At 34.8% G+C, this 15,030-nt stretch overlaps 1 protein-coding gene across 2 annotated transcripts in view; it reads right to left on the reverse strand.

Moving 5' to 3' along the window:
* Positions 1–4,163: 4,163 nt before the first annotated feature.
* LOC142344494 (galactokinase-like) overlaps positions 4,164–15,030 on the reverse strand; it is a 451,158-nt gene continuing 440,291 nt past the window's right edge. Inside the window, exons 4-7 of one of the 2 annotated variants that reach the window (XM_075396167.1) lie at positions 10,709–10,900; positions 9,711–9,909; positions 6,427–6,595; positions 4,164–4,795 (exon numbers count right to left, since the gene is read on the reverse strand). In XM_075396167.1, coding sequence (XP_075252282.1) covers positions 4,347–4,795; positions 6,427–6,595; positions 9,711–9,909; positions 10,709–10,900 — 1,009 coding nt within the window. In that variant the 3' untranslated portion in view covers positions 4,164–4,346. Of the gene's footprint in view, positions 4,796–6,426; positions 6,596–9,710; positions 9,910–10,702; positions 10,901–15,030 lie in introns of both variants that reach the window. The other variant, XM_075396166.1, reaches the window with a different exon arrangement.

Below are 15,030 nucleotides of genomic sequence, written 5' to 3' on the forward strand. Positions count from 1 at the left end.
ACCTTGCATACTGTTACGTTTTCGTAAACATCCAGAGCAATACCTGCAGTTATTGCAATGTTGGAATGTATGTTCCTGCAAATTGCTGTCAAAGAAGAAGATAAACCAGCACTTGGCTTTCTCAGGTCAAAAATAATTCATAAATCAATATCAGTTCACTCGGTTGATTTTTGGGGCAACTTGCTCGTCGTCAATGGCCATTTCTGTCCGAAATGAATATTAAAGACAATGCAGAAAGCTTTCCCAAAGCTTTTCCAGTAGTAACGACACAAATAAATTTTATTGCCTTCATTTGCTGCCCAATATCGCTGAAGCGAAAAGTGTAATGAATGTGAAGACAATCACAGAATGCCTCCAACGAGGAGGTTTCAAATTAACCAAAATTTTATCAAGTTGTCCAAAAGCGCAGGAACGAGTTCCATGTGATGACTTAAACGAGTGAAGTTTCACTCGCGTATTGGGACAGAATTGGATTTCGTTATACAATTTTCATAAAACTTTGAAAAATTTCCAAAAAATGCAACAATCTAAACCCTAAGAAAACTTTTCAAACTTGTTGCTTTGATTTTCGACCGAATCGGAATTGCGTCACCAAGTGACAATACGCTTCAAGATTTCAATGCAAATGATCTGGCAGGTGGTTTTAGATCACCCCGAAATGAACACTTGGGAGTACTCAATTTTTTGGCAAGTTCACATTAAATTAAACATCAATAGCATGTCTGTGTTGTTGCTTCTACTTATGCTATGGCAGCAATAATCTATTTCTGGAATCAGTGCCTTAATAATCAGTAAATGAACCTCATAATCAGTAATTTCAAATTAATTGCAAAATCAATAAATGCAAAGTAACTCCTTTAAAATTGTTGAGCGTTCCAAAACTTGAACTTGAGGCCGCAATAATCGGGATATGATTACTCAAAACAGTTCAAAAAGGGAGAGCAATAAAGATTCACGAGGCATATTTTTGGACAGATAGTCGAGTTGTTCTTGATTGGATTGGTGCGTTACTATTCCTATGTAGCTGGAGTGCTTTGATATCATATATTCACTGTCAATGGTGTGGTAGCAACAGCGGCATTTAGGCTTGCTACAACGAAATCGCTGCAATTCTGAGGCTGCAGTGGTTGCATTTTTCTATCCTGTTAGAGGTACTCGGAGGACATTTGATGGTTGCAAGAAACTCCAGATGTCAACAAAATCTGGATTTGAGACTGTATCAAGGATTGCACTGCCAATCTGGAGCACCGCAAAGCAAAAGTAGTGGACAATAGCGCAAGTTTAAGATATTTTTAACTCCAAATTGTTTACAGCTCTTCTAATTTTGTATATACTTGTCCTGAGCCATGTTGAAACTATCTCAGGGGTGGTAGACTGAACCACCTTATCTATGGGAGTGGATAAAGTGTTGATTACCTTTTCATTTTTGATTTTAAAAATCAGTGAAAGTGGAGTTTATGTAAAATTGATTACGCAATCCACTGATCGCTTTGTGAAATCAACGGCGACTTTTTGATTTTGGATGCCATTTAAGGATGCTGCAAAATTGAGACTTAATCTTATGGATCGTACAAAAACTAGTTTCCAAAACACTCTATAGATTAGAACTAGCGCCATTGTTTACCACTTCACTTATCTTCAACTACTGAATCAAGCTGGTTGAAAGACCGAAGAGAAATTCCAGATAAAATGTGAAGCCTGAACTTACTGCTCTTCTGAGTCACTATTTTTCGGGGGATAAAGGAGAAACAGAATCTATTCTGTTTTGAAACAGAATCTTTTCTGTTTTGCCCCCCCCCCCTCTGTTTTTTACGCCCCCCGACCCGCGTTGTTGTTTTATGTTGTTATTTAACACGTTACTATGTAAAAAAATAGCACGTGCGCCTTAGGGGCGTAAAAAAATATAACCCCACTCAGCTGGGGGGGGGGGGGGGGGCAAAACAGAATAGGTCCCATCATTGTAACATTGAGTTTACAAGAGATGCGTTGTAATTTGACGATTCTTTTCAATTTAGATGGTTCGGTCTCAAATTTTGTTTTTATGCCGCAATTCATTGTCAATGTGGGGAAAACTTCCGCAGGACATACGCCCCTGGAATCGCATGTTGCGCTCAATCCCTGGTGAAACTATTGTTGCTAATTTATGTAGTCCTTGAGTCAATTATCTGTCAACAGACTTCCATCCCAGAATGGAACATTGAAAAAATATATATTGGTCGATGAAATTCATGCCGCCAAACAACGGTTAGACTATTCGATTTCTTCTGACGCTCAATAGATTACAAAAAATTTTCAGTTGCATTAGATGAACCAAAAGGTATGTGAATTTTTGGAGAGAAAATGGTGCAGAAATTTTTAGTTTTCAGTTAATTTTTTTTTCGCAATAGAAAATGCAAACAATGAAATTTCTTCCAATCGAATTTAAAAACTGTTCAAAACATAAGTTTGAGCTAATTTTCAAAAGTGCTTTCAGTTTTGCTATGGTCTGTTTTCATTTTCATTGCTTCAATAATGCAACTAGCGTTACTTGGCAGAGAGCTGCGTTTAACGAGTATTTATGGTTTCAATTGATTTAAATTTCACAATTTAACAATTGTGAAATTAATTTAATTTTAATTTCACAATTTAACGTTAATTTTTATTTTTTACAACTGTCGCATTTGAACGGAGTACCAAATTGAAAGAAAAGAAAATCTGATTGATAAACAATTGCAAAAAATTCTCCAGGTTGCAGATTTTTTATATTCTTCTTTGTCAGCTTACGGACTGGTCGCGTAAAAGTTAGTTCCCATTCAATATTTGCTACTGGTTTTGTTTTTCAACTGGCGTTTATAAGACTTCGGCACTGAATTTTGATTACAAAAATTGCGAGCTTTTGAAACTGGTAAATCTTTCTGGTGCTTTTTGTAGTCTTTTCATATGGCCACTTCAGACATCAGAAATCGGCTCTCGTGATCTTCAAACTAGGCACACTTTGATATAGAAAAATTGTCCTTTAATAGCCCATGCTTTTAATGGTTTCGAAATTGTATTTTAGCTTTTTTGTCATTATTCTAGTACTGCCTGTTTGTTGTTAATTTGTAGTCTTATCACTTAGTGGCTCTAAAGACAGGCAACGGTGGCTTCTCAAACAGTTACATCGTTATCCATCTAGCATTCATTAGAAGTTGATGGTTGTAAAGAAATTTGGTTTCAAAATTCAAGGAAATTTTGAGCGTTGGCCTTTTTTTGTTTAATCTTTTCGTCGACTTGAAACATTGCATTGCATTTAGGCCCAATTAGCATCGGCTGAGGTTTCATCTGATGCTATTTTGACATTGTTACTAAAAGGTTCTTCCAATCCAACATTTGTTCGTAATTGAGGTTTTTTGTTATCTTTCTTGCCTTGTGTTCACCAATGGTCCGGCAGGTCCCAAAATTAATGACAGGTCCGAATGGTCCTCTAATGTTGCTATAATTAATTCACATAGAGGTTTTCTGAGATTTTCTGAGATTTTTTTATTCATACAACAATTGTTTTTTTTTTAATGTTTCCTATCTCTTTCTCACTTTGTTGACAATTAACTCAAAATATGGAAGCGGGTCGGATCGGAACATTATGGGCGAACGCACATTACCCAGCCTCTATATTTTGGATTAAAAACAAGTTGGAGACCAACTCTTAGCTATATTGAAGCTCATAAGAAGGTCGGTGTCGAAGTTAGGTCTCAGTTAATCATCATAACAAAACTAGTCGAACAATAAGTAAGGGTAATTGAAATTCTTCTCGCAGAACGCAGTGAGAATCTGACAAAATCCATTTGCCGTCTAAGGTGGCTTAAAAGTTTGCTCAGATTCAAAGTAAAAAGATAAATTTATAACTCTTTTTCTCTAATAAAAAAAATAATCTAAAAGAGAAAGTGAGAGAAAAAGGAATTGGATGAAGGGCTAAAAAGTTTACTAAGGTTCTTTATACGTTATTACTTACCACTATTCAGATTTTAATTTTTAAAATGACACCAATTTCGGCGCACTTTTCATTCACATTTTTGTTATAAACTGTCGTCAATTGAGTTCAGCTGCAAAAATTCAAAACAATAATTCAAAATTGAAAACGGTCTAGCAAAAATTTTCCATAAAAAGACACGTTTACAATAACTACTTCTAACCTGGTTCAAGAGTAATTGAAAACAAAATTTAATTAAATCTTATTAACCGTTTATAAATAAAGATAATTATAAAAAACCAAATAAATATTTTATCTACTTTTAAATAAGTACTGCATAATTTGTAATTGCAACTTTTGATACCGTGAGAATTCGAATAAAAGGCTCCAACCAAATTTTTTGAAAATGCATGATATCTGATTATATCAATGAAGCTCCACTTTCAGGAGTTCCTAGATAAAACAGTGGAGTCATGGAAAACTTTTCCTGGTACACAGTTTGCAGTTCTGATATCAAATCATCAATCGCCACTTTCTCAACCAAAACAACGCAACACCCTCCAAAACCACCTCCTGTTATACGTGCTCCGTAAACTCCACTCTGATTGGCTGATGTCTCAACCAGAAGATCAATCTCTGCACAGCTCACTTCGTATAAATCTCGTAACGAAGCATGTGATTGGTTCATTAGTTGACCAATCGCGATAAGGTTTTCCTCTGAAGCCTCGACAGTCGACAGGATGTGCATAACTTGATCAGTTCGGCTAATTTCGTTGACTACGTGAAGAGCTTTATTGAAATGGTCTTGATCGAACTTGTCCTTGTTGGCAGTGAGCTGATCTAGGCTGATTTCACGCAACGTATCCACACCTATGCAGCACATGTTTTGCTTTGAGTAGAATTATGAACCATCTCCTTAAAATTAGCAAAATTTGAAAAAAGCTTTCTATATACCTCTTAATTGGCTGTTTGTGCCTCCCTCCCCAGGAAAACAAGCCATATTTTTACATAATTACTATATGACATGTGATCTACAATGTAGATCACATACGGGCGCATAATGTACGGGGGGGGGGGGGCATAAACGGAGAAGATCCAAATAGCCTTAATCCCTTTTAACTCAGATTTGCCTAGCAGTAAATTTATTCGACCCTTTAAAATATCAGCACTTATTCAGGCATGAAGACGAATTGTTCAGAGGTAAACAGCTGACTGACTGGTGCTTAACAAATCGCGATCCTAAGGTAAAACATAGCTGGCAAATTGCCAGAAAATAGCCACCGTTGACGCACATCGGGATCAAAACAGAGAAAGAAAACAGAAGAGATAGAAATTGACCGAAATTTTTTCTAAGCGTCCAAAAGTGCTCTGATGTGTTGTGCAGTTTCAGATTGTATAATTATACATAATTCAGCTTCTGAACGTCAAACTATTGACCATAATACTAAAGACAGCTAGCAGTGGCTCTAATAAACTTTGACAACCTAATGCACTATGACTTAAGGACCGGGCATTATCGGTTTATCCCGTTTCTTTTGATTTTTCTCTTTTGACATTGACAATTTTCACTAAATTTCCTAATTCGATGAGTTGAAACGTTGAGAGGTTGAGTGCGGCTATTGAAAATAAACCGGACCGGCTATGTCACACGAATTGCTCTCAAATGACCGGCTTGGGGATGGCTTTGGTTATAGCTAGCCCACACTGGGTAAACTAGTAAACTACCATCACTGGGAATGAGAAGGGGACCTATCATGTAGTTGCTTTGCACTGCTTCAAAGTATTTGTATCTTCGAAAAAGCTTTATGAATGACTGAACGCGCTCAAAAACTAAAGTCAAAGTCAAATATTCGATGTTAGGGTATTCTTCAAAAAGTGAATGAAACGAAAACACAAAACTAATATGAGCAAATATTTACGATATCACACCACTGAACACAACTTACTCACACTAGTTAATGTTAAAGTTAATAGTTCAAGGCATGATATTACAGTGTCAAACCTACCCTTCAGACCTTCCAAAAAACTCCCTTCAAACTGACAATATAAATTTGTCACCTAGCAGTTTTGCTGAACCATAATCGAATAGCATTGCAAAACGGAACTGCACAGCAATTTAATGCCATCGAAATTCACCAGTCTATCTCTCGTTCCTCTCGACGATTATATGAACCGGTCAGACAAAAACAAAAACAAAAGGATGTTACAAATTTAATTTGAGAGTAATTTAGGCGCACTTTTTTTACTTGTCTTTCAGTATTTAACTGTCGCCAAATGAGTTCAGTTGCTTAAAATTCTAAAAGAGAGAAATTCAGATTACTAAAAAACGAAGAAGTAAAGCGTTATGAAAGTCAATCGAAGCGTCAAATCATTCAAGCAAAAACTCACAAATCTAATAATTGCTTCAAACTTGGTTCGAGAACGATTCATACTCGGACTTCTCGAGCAATCTTAAGCCGGCTCATAAACAGGGTCAAGTGCCAAAATATGATTTCAGTTACCGAGTGTGGTGGCAACGTGTTCACACATAGCACGTCGTTTCCTGTAAGCACCATCTCCCAGCTCGTGCTTGACGAGAGAGTTGATGACGAGGAAAGCGCAGTGGGGATATACAAAGTCCAATTGAGTCACTTGTTGGGACAGACAGTCCAGCATCAACAACTTATTCTTCTGTAACAACAGAGTGAGAGTCATAGAAAGACTATAGGTGGGTAATTATACTGCTGTTCCATACTACAGATACTTAAATAACTGAGTTAATCGCGGGACCACATGTATAACTTGAGAGCTCAACCCCTAGTTCTACTCTTGGTACATAGTTAAGTATTAAAGGAGGTTAAATGCAAATTTGAATTAATAAGTTTATGTTAAACAACATTGAAAATGAACCGAGCATGAATGGATAGAATAGTCTATTTAACTTATATGAATAAGATTGAAATAACACAAGTTAGCACAGGTTGATTTATTGTAAGTTCAATTATAACTTCAATAGAACTTAAGAGATGTTATGTTGGACTTAACTCAATTCCAAAATTGTGCTAAGTTAATATTTTATGACTTAGAGAGTTCTTGGTTAAGAACTAGTCACAAAAAAAGATAAAAAATTATCTCAATAAGTTGAGATTTGAGCAAAGGGGAACCATACGGGAGTATGTTTTGAATCAGAAGTTATCGGGGACCAACAAGTGTTGCCGGTTGAGCGTGCAAGCTCTTTTTATACTTGTGGACACATCTCTCTAGTATCCTATCGGATAGAGATACAAGTGTCGACATAATTATCAATGCTAAATTGGTATTCTCAAGGAGGTGTGAAATTATCACGTGATGGTATTCTCAATCAGTAATTTGTTCGAGTGTTAAATTGGATTTTGTCCAAATCAGGTTTGTGCTTCACGCACTAAAAATATTTCTCAAAAAAACATCAAGATTAGCAAGTCGTGTTACTGAAACTAGCACACTTCAGTGCAAAATAATTTTTTGAAAAGTTAAAAGTTTGAAACAAAAAATGGCCATCACAACCATTCAACAATAGTTAATAACTGAAAAATGCACGGAACATTTGTATCCCTTAATTTCTCAGTACGTAGTGTTATTGCATTAGAGACCCCCGGGTACAATTTCATCCGTCACTGAAGCTTCGACACAGGGAGCTTAGTTTGAATGTTTGAACCTAGACTAAAAGAAAAAAAATTTTGACCTAACCTTAAGACTTAATTAACGACACTAAAATTACGGCTAAGAAACTTACACTCTTCAATTTTTTCAAACCTAATTTTTGAAACTTGAATAAAACCGAGAGAAATAACCGACTGCTTCGGAGCCAGAGATAATTGATTGATTTCAAATCCCAAAAGCTTTTAACATAGCCAGCAGATTGCCGGAAAATAGCCGCGATAGACGCTTGTGGCCCTCCATAAATTGAAACAACTAAAGACATAAGATAGACAGATCGACCATCAGTCCCTTAAAACACAACTAGACTTTTTGGGTTGGATTCGGACTGTCATTTTTATGAGACACATAAACTCTATAAGGAAGAAATCCAGGTGTTTCCCACTAAAGCCCCCCAGCTTAGTGATCAGATAATATATACCCCCAATCATAGTAATCATACCATAAATAATCTGAGTCTCAAGACCCTATAATCAAGAATTACGTTTGGCACTCTTTGGATGCAAACTATTGATCTTTAACAAGTAAATGTCCCCCAAAATTTAAAGTTCGTTAAGTGATTTCAGTAGTCATTTTAAGTGAGGTAAGTCACGCAATTGACATATAATCAGAAATGACGCCAAGAACACAAATTTTAACTGCAAAGCATTAGAAGTCACTGAAGTCATTGAAAGAGTAAATTCTAAGAAATCAGGTTGTAAGAATCATCAATGCCCTCGTGTCGCGGCCCTGAGTCTCTCGGGCAACTAAAATTTTGTTCTAACATATACATAGAAAGAACATAGGTAGGCAGTTAATGATTCTCTAACAAATTTGAAGCCAAATTTTGCCACCAAAACCACTCAGCAACAGGAGTTATTAATTAAAATGTACATATTTGTTATGATCCTTAATTCGTCTGTACGTAGTTTCATTGCATTAAAGACCCCACGGTACAATTTAATCTGTCACAAAAACTTCGAGACAGAGAGCTTAGTTTTCAAGATTGAATTTAGACTAACAAAAGTAACATTTTTTGACCTAAACTTAGTGTCCTAATTAACGACACTAAGTTTAGGGCAAAGAAAAATACACTTAGTCAGAAATCTAACTTTTGACACTTGAATCAACTCGCGACAAAAAATCAGCTGCTTCGGAGCAGAGACGTTTGGTTTACTTCAAATCGTGTATGGTTTTCAGAAGAAAACTTTTCGGATCTATTCGCTTTTGGCCCGACCCTAGCTTAGTGAGCATAAATCTTTTATGACCCCTAGGCGCACGCTCTATTTTCTTACATAGTAACGTCCTATATAACAACATATAATTTGCAACTGGGGGCCATAAAAACACTGGGTGGGAAACAGAATAGATCCAACTTTTCGTTCACTAATCTGCCAAATTGCACTCTTAACTTCACTTTCAAATGAAATTCATCTTTTTCGTACCCTTTGGTTATCTAAATACGTTAGAACAAAATCTTAGTCAGGCCTCGTAGCCAGTACTCGCGCACAGGTGCCCTCGTGTCAGGGCACGAAGTCTCTCGGACAACTAAGATTTTGTTCTATCATATACTTATTGAACTATTGCACAGTCGATTTAGTGAATAGTTCAGTTACCGGACTATTTTTATCGTGAACATCTGCAAATTAAGTTCATTAGACTAGTGCTTTTTAGCACTCGCTATTAATAGTTTAACTTAGTAGTCTTCGGCCTCGTTTCAATCCATTAATATCTCGACAGGTCGGAAAGCAGTAGTCTATTATACACTTGTATGTTCATAGTTATACATCCGTCCATCCAAGTCAAATCTGTCGTGTAAAAAATGAACCAGGGAAATTTACTCATAGAAAAAGTTACATTGTTCAGAAGCTCGACTAAAACGGTGAGAAAACAAATTTAACGTCATAAGACATACAACAGCAACAATTCGTTTTTGTACAATATTTTGTTCTAGTTCAGATATTGACTTATAAAACAAAAAAACACAAACAGAACTAATTGAATTAAATGCCCGGGTCAACACTCAGGACTCGCTCTAACCAACTTTAAATGTATAAATGGGGAGGGGTAAAATAAGGCGAACGAACTACTAACAATTTTCTTCACGTCAAGTAAAAATTTTGTAACTCACTTGACAGAGTACAGTTGCGAACTGGTCCATAATTCCACAGGGTACATTGGCAAAAGTGTGCTCCGCCTTCTGACATGCCAGTGCCTTTTCAACTTTATCTGCACACTTTCCAGTAAGACCTTCAAGCAGAGTAAAGATGGCCGCCTCTAGGCTCGCACTGCTGGACAGTCCTCCCCCCACTGGCACAGATGAAACTATACTACACACGATCCAATCTGTTTACTTCATCAATTTTATTTTTTTTTCGTGATCAATTTCAATGAATTTTCATTTTTTTATTAATGTTATTCGCCAATTTTCATAGCTTAGTTCAGTTTTTTATTTAGGGTATATTACTCATAGCTTTAATGATTGCTACTAAATGGATTTGATACATACGTCTCTAAATATTATTTCAAATTGATCGCAAACACTTTAACTAGCTGCATGTAAATGCTGTAAAAACTCTTGAAAGCTGCTAAATTTGCTCAACATTATTAAAAATATTCCAAACATCAATTTTGTCGCAGAAAAAAAATCGTTAATAGAGTAAGGTTGCAAAAGCTGCAAAGAAATAAGTCTGAAAATTACCCCACAGCTTAAAATCTTTACATGTTATTTTAAAATTGTTCATTTTTAATTTTAAAATTCATGTAAAATATTAAAAATTTTTTAATGTTTAATATTCAAAACTTATTATCCATGTGTAAAATGATTGTTATTTCGAAATTGTTAATTTGTTAAACGCATCAATTGTGTAGCAAACATTCCTTAAAAATATATCAACTTTTCAGTGGGTTAAAACTCGCAACACTTCAGAAACATCTGACTACTTTTAGAAACAGAAAACGTGGAATGATCTAGTTACCTTAATTCTGACATTTCATGGAGCTCAATATATATACTACATTGGTAGCCAACTAAATGTGTTCGCTAGAATCAATTTTATCTGAGCTAGGGAAGAAAGTTGCATAATTTAAATTTGCAAAGTTAAAAAAGCAGAGAGAAGTAACAGATTCCTGCAGTCAAATCCACTCGTTAGTGACTGATGTTTGAGAAACTCATTCACAGTTCCCAATACATAGTTTGCCCACTTCAGTTTTGGGTTATCAGTTGGTTCTATCTTGGCTACACACTCCCCGCTCTGACCTCCAACTGGAATTCGGAATTGGTACGAGTTTGACTCGACAGACTCTAATGTAGTGTGTATCCTGACAAACACAGCAACTGTTACCCACGCTTTTTTTACCATCACACGGCACACGGCTTACAAAGGCTGGAACATGCAGCCTCGCCACGGATATTGTGCCAACCCTCAAAATTCATTTGGAGTAGGAACTTTAATGCTACTCCTGCTGTTTTTTTGTTAAGCCGGTTTTGGCTGATTACTATCTTTTGTGGAGAGATACGAAAGTTGTAATAATACAAAGCTTTTGCAAAATTGAATCAATTCTTGAAGAGACCTGTTAAAATGTTTCATTTCTCGAAAAAAATTTCAAAGTTTTCACATTTTTGAGCTCTCCGTCATTCATTTACATTGGATGCGTAACGAAATTCACCTTTTTAAATTGATATGAATTGAATTTTCCAAAATAGGAACATCAACAATGGCAGGCTGAGAAATAAAAAACATTGGCAAAAATTTCTCAGTTTTTGTTAGTTTTTGTACGGAGAGTGTTCCGAAAATTTTTCTCCGTTTCTGCATCCTCACGTACGTTTTCCAATCATGTTCTAATGAATAAAATGGTTATAAAGTGGGTTGAAACGTATCCTGTGCAAAGCACAGTCGATATTAATTCTTCTTGTTAAATAATTTTTACCACACTGTTGTTATCGCCATCGAGAAGTTATCTAACTTAAAGTCGAGTTGAGTTGTTGAATAACTAATAACTCCGATAAAGCGATAACAATAGTGTGGAAATGTTTTCAATGAACTCTCGTTCCGATCACAAAAGCTGCCAAACTTACGCAAAAACGTAATTGAGTAGACTAATTACTCTTCACAAAACAACAGTGGTGAGATGACAAAAAGAACACTGGAACTTATTAATCTTCTGCTCTTTTCCTGAAACTGAAAAATACTATCACTCTTATTGATAGTTTTCGTTTGTTTGATATCTAAAATTTGCTCATTTAAAAAATGTGTAAAAGCTCTACGCAAAATATGCATTTATTTATGAAACATCCTGGAACACATAAAGAAAGATACCAAAAAAGCGGACTTCAAAATAATAAAAAATCAAAAGCTTTTTAAACCCTGAAATAGTGATCTATAGACTTACAACTGTCCCGCAAATATGTTAAACATGAAAAAATGTTCTTTCAGATCCTATCGTATCCTATACATTTTCAAACCAAATAAAACACAGAACATTACAAAAAGACATTGAAAATTCGCTTCCACAGCTTGAGAACATAATAAAAAGCGCTTCAAAGACGATGCAAAGACTAAGCCGATATTCGAAGTATTAATTAATACTGTTGTATTTTCCAAATAATTAAACGTATTTTCTATTAGTTATGTTGGACCTAATTAAACATGAGAAAATTGAACTCAAACTTCGACTCAAATTTCTACTGACATTTCATTTTACTCGAAAAATTGTTTTTTTTTTTAAAAGATGACCACAATTTAGAAATCTCCTGCTCATAATCTAAAACTGAAAAAACACAATATGTTGCCGTTTGTCTGATATGTGAAATTTGTTCACATATAAAGAGTTAGGTGAGTTTTCGCTCATTATAAAGAAAGCATTCGACGCGAATTGGACTTCAATATATTGAAATCTTCTCAACTCATTTTGCAGTCACTTTTGTATTAGGTAAGAAGCCACAAACTGGCTATGTTGCGTTTCTAAAATGTTCAGTTATTTAAGAAGCATAAATAGTAGACTGGTAGACCATTGCCTGGGAGACTTATAGCTGTCATGCAAACATATATACAAAAATTACAAGAGATCATTCGCTTTTCCAATCATTTTAAATAACCCTACATATTTTGAAATGAAAAAGATAGCGCTGTATGAAAAAGATAGCGCTGTACAAAAGGCCATTGAAAGGTCGCCTGAAATACTCCAGAACATAATAAAGTGAAGCGTCTCAATGATGCTACAAAGACATAAAAATGATCGCGTTAAGCCGACATTCGACGTTTTAATTTATACTGATGGGTTTTCCAAACATTAGAAAGCCCGTCCAGCGTAGAATATATAATTAAAGATTTTTTAAATTCCGTTTTCTCCAAGGAGTTATCGAGGTTCAAAGTTTTCCGAATATTTGTGTTATTTTTGTTCACAATTTCCGTATTTTTACGCACTTTTTTTGCCAATTTTGATGGAAATGGTTAAAATTGGTTAAAATGGTTAACAATAGTATCACAGGTTTTACCTCTAAAGAATTTTTAGTTCACTTTGTTAAAATTGGACGCATTAACACTCTCAGAAAACAGCTGACAAAACCTTTGTTAACTCAAACGAGGCTAGTTTTACCTGCGCTTTCTTTGAGATTGTTCTTGAATTAAAATTTTTGCCCGGTTTTTTGTTAATTTAACTCGATAACTATCCAAAATGCATCACTTATTTTTTCATATATCAGCTAAGATTTTATTTGACGCTATTGTGCTTTCTTATAAACTATTTTTTTCAAAAAAAAACAGTTTTGGATGTAAATAATGTTTGTTGTTGTTATTTGATTTTTTTGTTTCTCTTGTCTCGTAGTCTTAATAATGGCAGCTTTAATCGGCCTTCTAATGAGACATTATTTAATTTTTTAGTGGATTGAGTTTAAAGCGATTTTTTAAATGGATGCACCAATTATTTTCAAACAAAATATGGATTTTTGGAAGTTTATCTCTTCCTCATTTGGCAGACAATTAAGTACAAAAAGTGGATGAGCGAACATTACCGAGCTTCATTGTATTGGATCTAAATTCTCATGGGAAAATTAAACTCAAAAATTGCCTCAAAATCTTTTCCTGCTAATACCTCAAATTCATGGCCAGAACAATGTTGTCAAATCTTAGCAACCTGCACTCAAAGGTTTAAAATAAGCGCAAACTTTTTAAAAACTTTTTAAGATTACAAACAGTTTAAACGAAGTTTTCTAGTTCGATCAATCGCAACGTCGACAATTTGGTAAAGAAAACGGTAGCACCATAAAAGAGTCAAAATAAAAGAAAACATTCGACGCGAATTGGACTTCAATATATTGAAATCTTCTCAACTCATTTTGCACTCGTTCATTTTTGTATTAGGTAAGAAGCCACAAACTGGCTATGTTGCATTTCTAAAATGTTCAGTTATTTAAGAAGCATAAATAGTAGACTGGTAGACCATTGCCTGGGAGACTTATAGCTGTCATGCAAACATGTATACAAAAATTACAAGAGATCATTTGCTTTTCCAATCATTTTAAATAACCCTATATATTTTGAAATGAAAAAGATAGCGCTGTATGAAAAAGATAGCGCTGTACAAAAGGCCATTGAAAGGTCGCCTGAAATTCTCCAGAACATAATAAAGTGAAGCGTCTCAATGATGCTACAATGACATAAAAATGATCGCGTTAAGCCGATATTCGACGTTTTAATTTATACTGATGGGTTTTCCAAACATTAGAAAGCCCGTCCAGCGTAGAATATATAATTAAAGATTTTTTAAATTCTGTTTTCTCCAGGGAGTTATAGAGGTTCAAAGTTTTCCGAATATTTGACTGATTTTTGTTACTTTTGTTCACAATTTCCGTATTTTTACGCACTTTTTTTGCCAATTATGATGGAAATGGTTAAAATTGGTTAAAATGGTTAACAATAGTATCACTGGTTTTACCTCTAAAGAATTTTTAGTTCACTTTGTTAAAATTGGACGCATTAACACTCTCAGAAAACAGCTGACAAAATCTTTGTTAACTCAAACGAGGCTAGTTTTACTTGCGCTTTCTTTGAGATTGTTCTTGAATTAAAATTTTTGCCCAGTTTTTTGTTAATTTAACTCGATAACTATCCAAAATGCATCACTTATTTTTTCATATATCAGTTTAGATTTTATTTGACGCTATTGTGCTTTCTTATAAACTATTTTTTTCAAAAAAAACACAGTTTTGGATGTAAATAATGTTTGTTGTTGTTATTTGATTTTGTTGTTTCTCTTGTCTCGTAGTCTAAATAATGGCAGGTTTAATCGGCCTTCTAATGAGACATTATTTAATTTTTTAGTGGATTGAGTTTAAAGCGATTTTTTAAATGGATGCACCAATTATTTTCAAACAAAATATGGATTTTTGGGAGTTTATCTCTTCCTCATTTGGCAGACAATTAAGTACAAAAAGTGGATGAGCGAGTATT

This window comes from Convolutriloba macropyga, chromosome 8 (genome assembly GCF_964194025.1).
Source record: "Convolutriloba macropyga chromosome 8, txConMacr16.3, whole genome shotgun sequence".
Lineage (NCBI taxonomy): Eukaryota > Metazoa > Xenacoelomorpha > Acoela > Convolutidae > Convolutriloba > Convolutriloba macropyga.